Here is a 13,005-nt window from a genome sequence, read left to right as displayed (position 1 = left end):
GTATAGAAGTCACCGGAGCGCGGGGATTCAGGTAAGCGCTGAGCGTTTTTTTTTTAAGTCCCTGCATCGGGGTTGTCTCGCGCCGAACGGGGGGGGGGGGGGGGGTTGAAACCCGTTTCGGCGCGGGACAACCCCTTTAAGAATAAGCCTCATATACTCAGCGGAGCTGTGTGCAACAAGGTTGTATAGAGGTCTACAGAGGATCTGGATATATGGTACCGCTATACAGCACCGTATTACATAGAAAGCCCGCGTCATACAACATCTGACAGCATACAGCACAATGTTATTCTGTTGGACTCCTACAAACAAAACGGCGTTGCCTTTTCATCAAATCGGACACATGTGTTAGTACATCGGAGCCCCACTGACTTGAGGCTGGACAGCATTGCAACTCAGTTTTTTGCGTAAAGCCTCTCAACCACTTTTAGGCTGGGTTCTCAGACGGTGGAATCCTGCTGTAAATCTCAGTTTGGCGACAGCGAAAAAACTTGAGATTTCCGCCGGGAAAGCACTGCTTCGAAACCCGCGGCACTTAGCGGCTTAGCAGCACGCTTTTCCGTTGATGCCGGCACTCCCATAGAGGACAGCGCGGCCGCAATGGGAAAAAAAAAATTGACATGCTGCGGGCGGGCAATCTGTGCCGCAGCGCCGGCTTCTGCCGGCTTTGCCGCCCCGTGTGGATGAGATTTTTGACAAATCTCATCCACATGGCTGGCTAATCCCGGGATTAGTGGCCACAGGCGGATTTGCTGCAGCGGAATTCCGGACGGAATTTTCGCAGCAAATCCTGTGTGAACCCAGCATTAGAGAACTTTCATACATAGCGAAAAAAGTCAACTCCATGCCAAAATTGGCATTCGCTTTCTGCAATTTTGAAGTGGATTTCGCCCTTTGCAAATCTGAAGCAACTCCTCCTTAAAATACCACATGCAAGGCCGGGCTCACAGGAGCGTAAGATTACCGTGTATTACACGTGCGATGTCCGTGTGTGATATGCGGTAATTTGCAGGCAATCAAATACATTGTCTTATGCTGTTACGATCACATTTGCGTGTAAGCACTGCGTAATATCTGAGTGCAAAAAAGTTCTATTTTGCTGCGTATTACACGCTAGAGAGCCCATTGTTCTGTAGTGGCCTGTAATCAACTCCGCCCATACACAATTAGATTTTTTGTGTAAATTTCCCACGCTGTCGCTTCACAACGTTGTGTGAAATTTAAACAAAAAAAAAAATGTACGTCTGCGCATGACAGCGTGCGCAAGATTCGCTGCCACACGCAGTATAAGATCGCAGCCATACGTGGCAATAGGCCGGCTCACCGCCAGCTCCACAGCGGTAAAACCCTACGTGACTAACGCAGGACTTTACACATACGGCCATGAGAGTCCAGCCTAAGGCCTGCCTCACATAGGCACTATAACACTACCACTGAAATCAACGGGGCCTAGCAGACATGCGTGAGATTGCGGCGCTGGACAGCGGTTCCAGCGCTGTCTATCTTCGGTCGTTTAGCGCACCTCATCACAACGATAATGGGGTAAAACACGCTGTTGGCCGCAGTGAGCTGCGGCTAAGAGCTAAAGGAAAGTTGCAGCGTTTTGCCACGTTCATGTGTTAGAGGACCCTAAGGCTGGGTTCACATGGGGCGGATTCCCAGGGGAAATCTCGCGGTTTGGCCGCAGCGAAAAAACGCGAGATTTCCGCCGGGAGAAGCGCTGCTTCAAAACCCGCGGCACTTAGCTGCGGGTTTTGAAGCGGCCTGGCCGCTCACTCTTTCGCTGCGGCCGACGCTCCCATAGAGGAGAGCGTGGCGGCAGCGGAAGAAGAAAAAAAAAAGGAATATGCTGCGGCCAGCGAATCCGCGCCACAGCGCCGGCTTCTTCCAACTTTGCTGCAGTGGATTCGCCATCCAGTGTGGACGAGATTTCTGAGAAATCTCGTCCACATGGCTGGCTAATCCCGGGATTAGCGGCCGCAGGCGGATTTGCCGCGGCGAAATTTCGGACGGAATTTCCGCGGCAAATCTGCCCCGTGTGAACCCAGCCTAAGACATGCAGATTTTGGTGCGGATTTGACTGTGGTGTATTCTTCCCTATACAGACGTATCTGCAATTGCGCGTATAAGCGCTGCACACTTATGCTGCGAACGAGGCACTTTCGCACATGCATTTTGCTGTACGTTTTACGCTCACGTGGGTGCGGGACTTAAAAGGCCGTTTTGCCTAATGAGTAGAGATGAGCGAATGTACTCGGTTCGGGTGTTTTTGGACTCGAGCACCGCTTTTTACGAGTAACTGACTACTCGGACGAAACGATTCGGGGGGCGCCGGGGGTGTGCGGGGGGCTGCAGAGGGGAGTGGAGGGGGGGGGGAGAGAGAAAGAGAGCTCCCCCCTGTTTCCCACTGCTACCCCCCCCCCCCCCCCCCACCACCACCACGCTGCCCCCCGAATCTTTTCGGCCGAGTAGTAAGTTTCTCGGAAAAAGCGGTGCTCGAGTCCAAAAACACCCGAACCGAGTACGTTCGCTCATCTCTACTGAGTCCAGGTGTGTTCTCTTTTTCACAGAATTGCACAGTGTATTGAGCATTTGTGCGCCTCCCAGACTCCGTTGGGGACATTGGTGCACAAATATACAGCATGCTGCATTTTTTCATGCGTGCAAAAAAAAAAGCAAAATGAGAACGAACCCAGTGAAATCAATAGGTTGTATTCGCTATATATTTTGTACAAAAAGTTTGTGTGCACAAATACGTCTGTCTGCAGGGGCCCAAGCTGGCATTGTTCTGTAGATGGCATGCCCCAATAAGCGTGTGGCACTATGGCACACGCTACACGTCATAGTGGCATGAACGCACCCTGTGGTGGCATCATTCATATAGACTGGCGCAGTATAGAACCCTCTCACTTCGTCACCTTATTCCGTGGCACTCCCAGAAGTTGGCACAACTTTCTTTTTTCGCTTTCAAGTCACTGACAGGTGCAGCCAGCTGTTCCGTGCACGGCTTTTAGATAGCAAAAAAGGGCATATCCCTTTAATTCTAAGCGGGCATCATCTTTGTCGCATCAGCTTTTCCGGACCCATTACACATTTACCCGCAGCTTTTCATTTCTTTAAATTAAAAAAGTAGTAACAGACCCGGAGATAGCAGAAGATGAAACAGAGAAACCGCACTAATGTCGGCGCCCTAGAAAATGCGCCACTTGTTCATAGATATGAAGACACTATTTTCCGTAAGTTTGGTACCGCTGCCCCCAAAGGCCTACAGGCAGGTGCTCGTTAGTGAGTCACAAGAGGTGACGGGACAGTAAAGAAGTCTTACTTTTTCCTTGGCTTTGATGTATCTCTGCGCCGCCTGTTGGATTAGTTCTCTCACGCTGATCTTGCCATCCTTGCAAGGAACAACAATCCCCGTCTTCCCAAAACATACAGTGACTTTCATGTTTGGCCAGGATGGGGCACACTGACTACTTCCCGGGTCCGCTGTCACTGTCCAGGTGTCAGTGCTGGCAGGTATACTCCATGGCTGGCTGCTGCACACCTGTAAGCACTGGGGAGGGGGAGCACAGGTGAGGGGAGGACAGGTGAGGACGGCTGTTATGGACTCTCCCAGGAGACAAGTTCTCAGGGATTTCCTGTAACCCCGGCCAAGTGGCAGCACTGTCCCCAGGGAGCACTAGGAAGCCCCTAGAATGCGGAAGGAAGGCCGGCGGAGGCTGGAGGGAGGAGGAGGGACGGCAGGCAGAGCTCTCAGGATACACGGGAGCCCCGGCGGGAAGAGGACAGCCGTGGGGGCTGCAGCCGGACACGACACGCCGCACACGCTTTGAAATGTCCCGGGCAGAAAGTAATGGTCAGGCCGGGCTTCCCAGGCAGGCACCGCAGCATGGGAGGAGCGCGGGAGTCACTATGGAGGGAGGAGAGGCGGCTGGAGAGACGGACGAGAGGGAGTGCACAATAGTCTGTGGGAGAGCGCGGCCGCCGACCTGCGAGCCGAGCCCTCCCCTCCCGGCGGGAAACTGCCACAGCTAGGTGACAGGAGTCCTGCGGCCGGGGTGACGTCACATGCCCTTACAGTCTGCTCTGTATTACGTCACATGTCCTCACACTCTGCGCTTGATAACGTCACATGTCCTTACTCTGTCTGAGCTGTATTACGTCACAGGGCAGACACTGAGGATATATATTCCCTCATATATCCTCACACGTTTAGTGCTATATTTCGACATATATCCTATCACTCTCTGTTCCGTATTGCATCATATATTCTCTCACATTTAGCGCTATATTACGTCATACATCCTAACAATTTCTGCTCTGTATTACCTCATAGGTCCTCACACGTTCAGCGCTATATTATGTCACATGCCCGCACAGTCTGCTCTGTATTACATCACAGAGCAGACAGTGTGAGAATATATATCCTCATACGTTCGGTGCTATATGACGTCATATATCTTCACACTGTCTGCGCTATATTACAACGTATATCCTCACACTGCTCTGTATTACCCCATATATCGTTATACGTTCAGCGCTATATTGCATCATATATCCTCACACTGTCTGCACTGTATTCCCTCATATATCCTCACACATTTAGCGCTTTATTACGACATATATCCTCCCACTTTCTGTTCCGTATTATGTCATATATTCTCTCATATTTAGCGCTATATTACGTCATATATCCTCACACTGTCTGCTCTGTATTACCTCATATATGGCTTGCAATGGACCTGGTCATACAGATTTTCGTCCACACACAGTGCAGGTGGATTTCCCTGCAGAAATACGCGCGGATCGCCACACATGTGACTGAGCCCTCACACTTTCTGCGCTGTATTACATCGTATATCCTCACACGTTCAGCGGTATATTACGTCATATATCCTCACACTGTCTGTGCTGTATTACCTGTTATATTTTCACACTTTCTGCTCTGTATTACCTCATAGATCCTCACACTGTCTGCGTCATATTATGTTATATATTCTCTCACTGTCTGCTATGTATTACCTCATATATCTTCATACGTTCAGCGCTGTATTACGACATATATCCTCACACTTTTCCGCATTACGTCATATATTCCCTCATTTTTAGCGCTATATTATGACATATATCCTTACGCTGTCTGTGCTATATGACGTCATATATCCTCCCACTGTCTGCTCTGCATTAAGCCATATGTCCTCACACTGTCTGCGCTGTATTAGGTCATAGAGCAGGCAGTGTGAGGAGATATATATATATCCTCATACGTACAGCGCTATATTACGTCGTATATATTCACATTGTCTGCACTATATTATGTCATATATGCTCCCACTGTTTGCTTTGTATTACCAAATATATCCTCACACGTTCAGCTCTATATTACGTCATATATCCTCACACTGTCTGAGCTGTATTACGTCACATGCCCTCACAATTCAGCGCTATATTAGGTCATACATCCTCACACTGTCTTCTCTGTATTGCCTTATATATTCTTACATCTTCAGCGCTATATTACGTCATATCTCCTTCCACTGTCTGCTCTGTATTACCTCATAGATCCTCACACATTCTGCACTATATTACGCCATACATCCTTACACTGTCTGCTCTGTATTACCTCATATATCTTCATACGTTCAGCGCAATATTAGGTAATATATCCTCACACTTTGTGCTGTCTTAGCTACATCACGTGTCCTCACACCGGTCTGTTCTGCATTACCTTACATGACTTAACTGCCTGTATTACATTACAGGACGTAACACTTGGCTCTATTATAGTATGTCAGGTGTCGCGTTATTGTATTCTGTATTACGTCACGTCTGTTCTGATCTGTTTTACGTCCCCTTAGGACAGATTCATACGGGCATTTTTACAAACGCAGTACGCAGAGAATAGAACCCATTGATTCCAATGGGTTGGTTCACATGTACATATTTTTTCTGTTCTTTTGAAAAACGCAGCATGCTCTATTTTCCTGCGCACCAAAAGACCTCATGGACGTCAATGGGGATGTGCAAATGAGCGCAAAATACACTAGTAGATGCGTGAAACTCTGCGTAATTGTGTAGGAAAAAGAACACATCTGGAACTCATAAGACTAATTAGCTATTTCAATCGACACATATGTTTTTGGCACACAAAAATGGACATGCCTTGTACAAAAAGTACAGTAAAATACGCTGATCCATGTGTAAAAAAGTATTGTTCATTTCACGGAAACACTCCACTCACGCGCGTTCTAATACACATCCAATCATATTACACTGTTTGCTCTGTTTTATCCCCCAAGTGCTCAAGCTTGTATCACTTCTCATATCCTCACAGGGTTTGCTTTGCACCTGTCTTACCTTTTTCACCCTTTTTAGCTTGGCTGCTGGCCAGAGTCGCTGTGTAGCCCTGGCTGTAAACAGCTTTTGTCTCCCAGGGCAGATTGTAGATGTATGCAGCCCAAAATGTCATCTGTACAATTTATCGCCCATTTACATGGAACGTTTGTCGCCCAAAATTTGTTCAACCGAACAAAAGTGAGCATTATTCGTTATATCTAAACGCAAAGCCACTGTGCACTTTTTGTTCACTTGTTGTTGGTCGCTGAGTTTCAGCCTGCACAAAAATAGTCACTGGTTCATTCGCTCGTCATTCGGTTTAACCCCTTAAGGCTAGGGTCACACAGGGCGGATTTTCGTCGGAAATCTCGCGGTTTGGCCGCAGCAAAAACCGTGAGATTTCCGCCGGGAGAACCGCCGCGGTTTAAGCCGCGGCGACTTTGAAGCGGCCCGGCCGCTCGCTCTTTCGCTGCGGCCGGCGCTTCCATAGAGGAGAGCGCGGCCGCAGTGGAATGGAAAAAAGAATGGACATGCTGCTTCTTTTGAAACCGCGGCTGCGGCCGCCACAGCTTCAACCGGATTTACCGCAGCGGATTAGCCGTCCCGTGTGGACGAGATTTCTGAGAAATCTCATCCACATGGCTGGCTAATCCCGGGATTAGCGGCCGCGGGCGGTTTTGCCGCGGGCGGATCTGCTGCGGCAAAACCACGGCAAATCCGCCCTGTGTGACCCTAGGCTAAGACTACGGGATGTACATTTACGTCCTGCAGATTCAGGGCATGTATGGAGGGGGATCACGTGTCGATCCCGCTCCATACAATGCATGTACCGGCTGTTTCTTACAGCAGACACCTGACCACAGCAGCTCTGATAAGCAGCACTACTGATCGGAGATGTTAACCCTTTAAATGCCTGCATCAGTTCTGGCAGACCCTAAGGTTGTCTTTGCCAGTGGTATGGCTTGATAGATTGCAGTATAATGTAATGCTATGGCATTACATCACACTGCAGGAGCAATCAAAGCATTGTAAGTTCATGTCCCCCATGGGAATTCAAAAAAAGCTGAAAATTAGGTTCAAAGAGTCTTATTGATTATTAAAGAAAATAAAAGGTAATAAAAGTTTGAAAAACCTTTTGCCGCATTGATAATAAAAGAATCAAAATAATAAAACAAAAAAACATATTTGGTATTGCTGCGTCCGTAAAAGTCTATGCACAGTAAATGTCGTCAGAAAGAAAACCCTTCAGAATTGTGGGGGTTTTTTTGGTCACCCTGTAAAAAAAACAATAAATAAAAAAATGTATTAAAAAGCGATCTAAAAGTCGTATGTAATACAAAATGGTACCAATAGAAACCACAGGACTTCTCGTAAAAAAAATAGGCTCTCACACTACTATGTCGATAGAAAAATAAAAAAGTTATGGCTGTCAGTACATAATTTTAAAAAATTTCATAGATTTGGAAAATAATAAAAGTAGTACAGCAAATAAAAAAACAATATAAATTTGGTATCGTAGTAATCGTAATGACCCATAAAATAAATTTTATGTCATTTTTGTTGCAGTATGTACACTATAGAAACAAAACGCACCCAAAGATGGTGGAATTTAGGTTTTTTTCCATTTCACTCCACTTAGAATTTTTGGAAATGTTTTTCAGTACATTATATGGTACATTAAATAGTGCCATTGAAAAATACAACTCGGCCCACAAAAAACAAGCCCTCATACAGCGACGTCGATGGATAAATTAAAGAGTTGAGATTTTTTTTACAATAGAGGAGAAAAGAAAATGGACAAAAAGGGCCGCATCTTTAAGGGGTTAATATAGTAACTTTCATATGTTTTAGGGCTTATTCGCTACTATTTGCAATGGGCAGGGGCGGACCTAAGTTCCTCCCCCGTCCCGCCTCCTCCCATTGCAAATAGTGGAGAGGGGGCAGGAGCTCATTCCACTGGACCCGTCCCGTCCCGCCTCCTCCGTATACCGGCCGGGTGTGAAAACCCGGCCGATATACGGACGTCTGAATAAGCCCTTATGTTGTGTCCATGACTAGAAAAATGCTTGGCTGTAGGTAATTCTGTCTTTCTTTAATTGTAGGGCGATAAGATCTCATCCTTGCTCTAAGTTCTGACCTGTTTCTCCAACATAAAGGCCCCCAACAGGACATTTACTACACCGGATCAGGTACATAACATCAGACGTGGAACATGTGAATGTCCCCGGGATCTTACAGTCCTGCTGTGTGTTGGGGATTTGTATCCTGTCTGCGGTCAGTATATGTGAGCAGGTCTTACAGCTCCTTACATTACAGGGATAAGTTCCTTTTTGTGTGTCAGAGGGCAATGTACTCCTGACTATAAAGTTCCTCAAATTTGGAGGTTGCCTATAACACAGCGTTTTGCCCCCGTCCGCCTCCATTCTCTTAAGGCCGTTTTCACATGGCCAAGTAAATCGTAGGAGATTTGTGCGTTGCGAGAAAGAATTGTGGAATGTCCTATCTTTGGGTGTTTCTTTGAAACACCTCGCCCACTGTTTTCAATGGGCCAAAAAAAAGAACAAAAAATTGCATGACATGCGATGTGCACGCGAACATAAGGCAAGGTATTTTTTAAAATTATTTTTACAATTTATTTTTTAACCCCTATGGGGGACAAGAACTTGTGATGGTTTGATCGCTCCTGTAGTATGATGTAATGCCATTGCATTACATCATACCGTGATCTTATTGGCAATCTATTAATCCACTACACAGGCATGGGGATGCTGCAGGCATGGGACGACGCCAAGAAAACTCAGGAGGACGAGACGTCTCTATGTTCATAGTGCCAGGCTACTTTACACTAGAAAGTAACAAGACGATGCACTGCGCTTCACAAGATGACCCACATATCCATTCGGCGGGAAATCTCTCTTTGTATTATAGAAATTATTTACCATAGGAATTATGGGTAATTTACAAAAGGAATTATGGGTGGTTTAAGAGTGAAACTGGAAGTGACAAAATTTAAGTCTTCACACATGGCATAGACAGATTGGAGCCAAGTTCATATTCGGCCACACAACATTATCATATGTGATAAAAGGTGCATTGAAATGTTAACATACATAGATCAGTATGGAGACCCCAGGCAAGTGCCCATCAGGCCCATGCGTTAAGATGGCACTGTGTATACGAGATACAGGTCTGTACATTCCTGAAAATGACACTTACCAGGCACAGGGTAGGACTCTACCACCACAACATCAGGCTCTACCACCAGGGCCCGTTGGCTCTTTCTCTGCTGCATGAGAAAAAAGGTACGCTAGCCCAAAAATTCAGGACAGCGCAACAGAGCAGCAACTCATGGTGTTTTTATACTTACCGGGCTGGTCATCCACAGGCACCTATGGTGGAGGGGCCTGAGGACGTGGTGGCCTCCCCTCAGCACCATCACTTCCCACCCTGTGTCTCCATTGTCCTTCTGTAGTGAAAAAGCGGAAGGGAAAACATTAGCAATGTCATAAGAAATAGTTGCCCAGGCAATAAAGCTATCTGCAACGGAGCATACCACATTTCCCCGATAATAAGCCCGGGTCCCTCGCAATAGCCTCTGTTGCTGCTGCAGGCTTCCTTGTCCTCCATGCTGACTAAGCATTTTTCCTGGTAGCGGGGCTTGAATACCCCGCTTCCAGCAAGTTAATGCTCTGATTGGTTAATCGAGCGGCGCGTCAGTCAGTGAAAGCCAGCGCTGGATTAACCAATCACAGACATTCAATGATGTCATTTAATGAATGGCTGCGATTGGTTAATTGAGCTTCCAGAAAAAACTGCTCTGTCGGTGTGAAGGAGGACGCAGCAGCACAGCAGGCCACCGCGAGGGACCCGAATGCTGGCTGCTAGGTAAGTATTATTAGACACCCCCGAAAATAAGACACTGCCTCTTTTGAGGCAAGAATTAATATAAGCCAGTGTCTTATTTGGGGGGAAACACGGTATCTGTGTATGCATCAGTTTTTTGTTGTTTTTGTTTTCATTTATAACTGTTCAAAGTTTGTGCTGCTGCACATAAAACAAACGTGCAAAAACATTGCACATTACACAGTACGCAGACTCTGTATTCTGTCCTTCAACATTTTCTGGTTAACTTGCTGTCCAGGCAAATGTTTTTGCACTTTTTTCATCAACTTCTTGTAGTCTTCGCTCTTCGAGTGGTGGCTGTAGTCTGGGCTGGTTACCTTCCACAAGCGCGAGGAAGAACGGTACACTGCAATGAAATCCTTCAGATATTCTTCACAGTCCATGATCTGCCTGTGATAACAAAATCTAGACGTTTGAGCAGATATGAAACATCAGGGCAGACATTTTAACTTGCAACTTTGAAGGAGTGATAATCGTGGTTAAGCTGGCTACTTGTAGCCTCTATTTTATATAGTTTTTAGCCATGTATATACTTTCTATAAACTATGTCTTGCAGGTAGCTTGTAGATTTCCCAGGACCTTGAAAGCATCTGGGCATAGTGCCATTCTTGTCTGAGGCTTAAGTCTTGTGATCTTGACTCCCTCACAACTAGTAATTGGCCACTACCTGGTGTGATGGTTTCGGTAAACAACACATCAGTATTAATATGTAAGCACTTAGTTTGAGTGAATGTCTGGGTTCCCACGGGCCGGAAAGCCTGCGAAATGCATGAAAATTCCATGAGATTTCTGCAGCGGAAACGGAATTTCAAAACCTGCACCATTCTGCGCGGGTTTGAAGCAGCTTGTCTGCCTGTATTCCACTGCGGGAATCTCTCCCCATAGAGAGAAGAGAGCCTACAGTGGAAACGGTGATACATGCAGAATTTCCGTGTGGAATTTCCATTCCGTGAAAACCCAGCCTAAAATAAGCTGGGGAGCGCCAATTGAGTTAGAAGCTCTGTACCCATGGCCGGAGACATCCACCCGGCATTGTAAATTCCCCAGGGGTTCTCTGTCTTCACCGGCGATTCCCCAGTTTATGACCAGACCAGCCCTTGGTGATGCATAAGCAAGTAAATTAAGTAATTAACATTTGCAGAAATTATTGCAAAAGTGTACACAATACCATTTATTTTATACAACTGTATTACAGCTCATTCTATTAACCCTTTCCATTCCACTGTCTGACATCTGAAGACATTCTAATTGAAGGCTGTACAGCTTCGATGTCGGAAGACGTCCGGCAGGGTACTCTTACTGTACATTACTGGCCACTCTGTTGTTGGGGGCCTTTCCAGCATGTCACATACTTCAGTACTGTCTCTAGTCAGCAGATGGCGCCATTGTAAAATGGCAGTAAAAGAAACCGCCCTAGGAAACCCTGAATCCAAAATGGATTGGAAAGGGTTAATAAAATTGCGTTTGATTTAACTCCTTGTCCTTCTTTAAAGATGTATCAGATCCTCAAACACAAAGAACTTGGCAATACAGATGGACACAGCAATCTGAACATGATGGATACCTTATCTTCGTTAAACCTTATTTAATAAAGGTGAGGTATCCTTCGCAGTTGCGAACAAAAATGTCTCGACCTATATGGCTGGCCATTCACTATTGCAAAGACCAGCAATAACTTTTCTTGCGACTGCAAAGAATACCTCACCTTCTTTAAACACCATGCAGTGGATTACCAATGACTAAAGAGCAGAATGCATTTTTTTGTGGCCGACAACCATAATGATGTACCATTCGTAGTACCGAACAAAAAGTCTTGCAGGCCGATGTTTCAATGGGAAACCTTGCATCACACTCATACACCCTGTGATGCTTTGCCGGCCCAATTAAAAACTAAGGATTGGCCAAAGATCGGTCATGACAGAATTTTTTCCTGCATTGTATTACTCATGTGTATGATCCCATTCAAAAGAATTGGGGTTCATATTCGCGCCCTATTAGTGCCCTGCAATTTTAACTGATTTGAATAATAAAGAAAAGAATTTTAAATTATGTCTACACAGTGAAAGGGCTTAAGTGGAAACCATCGATATTTCTGCCTCAGTGAAATCCGTTGTTTTCAACAGGTCTATCTACATGACTGGTTTTACTCTTATAGAGATGCTACAAGGTAAAACAATTGCAGTATGTTCTATTTTTCTGCAAGTCTGCAGAAATCTTCCCTGTTGTTTCCAATGGGTGATTTAAAAAAAGTAAAAATCACATTGCACTCCCATGTACATGCGGTTTTTTATGTAAATGTGATTTTTAAAATTTTCTTTTGAAAATACATGCAATTTTCATGTGTGTGGAAAACACCTGTTCAGTGATGCGATTTGCTCGCAAATTACGACACACTGGCTGTGAACATCGCGATTTTACAAGCGTGATATCAGTCCTAGTTTCTCAGACAGACATTGCACTTGCAACCCTGAGGGCTCCCACACACGTGCGTTTTTTTAACGCTGCGATATCTCTATGTTTTTTTTTACGCGATTGTCAACGGGACTTTCTAATGTTAAAAACACATCGGACAAAAATCGCAAAGCACGAACTTGCAATGCATTTTTAACATTAGAAAGTCCCATTCACAATCGCGTTAAAAGAATGCACCGAGATCGCGTTTCAAAAATGCAAGTGGGTGTGAGGCCTAAGGCAGCTTTTACACAGCCGACAAAATCGTGCAAGGACTCAACACATACACACACTGGGGGCTTATTGAGATGTGCG

General features: G+C 45.7%; 1 protein-coding gene across 5 annotated transcripts in view; it reads right to left on the bottom strand.

The window, feature by feature from the left end:
* Positions 1 to 3,920, bottom strand: part of PARD3B (par-3 family cell polarity regulator beta) — a 1,131,600-nt gene extending 1,127,680 nt beyond the window's left edge. For 2 of the 5 annotated variants that reach the window (XM_066576076.1, XM_066576075.1), the window contains exon 1: positions 3,326 to 3,920. In XM_066576076.1, the coding sequence (XP_066432173.1) occupies positions 3,326 to 3,445 (120 nt within the window). In that variant the 5' untranslated portion in view covers positions 3,446 to 3,920. The remainder of the gene's footprint in view (positions 1 to 3,325) is intronic. The other 3 variants (XM_066576074.1, XM_066576077.1, XM_066576078.1) reach the window with 3 other exon arrangements.
* Positions 3,921 to 13,005: the final 9,085 nt, after the last annotated feature.

The sequence above is a fragment of the Eleutherodactylus coqui genome, chromosome 8 (genome assembly GCF_035609145.1).
Source record: "Eleutherodactylus coqui strain aEleCoq1 chromosome 8, aEleCoq1.hap1, whole genome shotgun sequence".
NCBI lineage: Eukaryota > Metazoa > Chordata > Amphibia > Anura > Eleutherodactylidae > Eleutherodactylus > Eleutherodactylus coqui.
The sequence above is the reverse complement of the archived record's forward strand: the minus strand, read 5'-3'. Positions and strand labels throughout refer to the sequence as shown.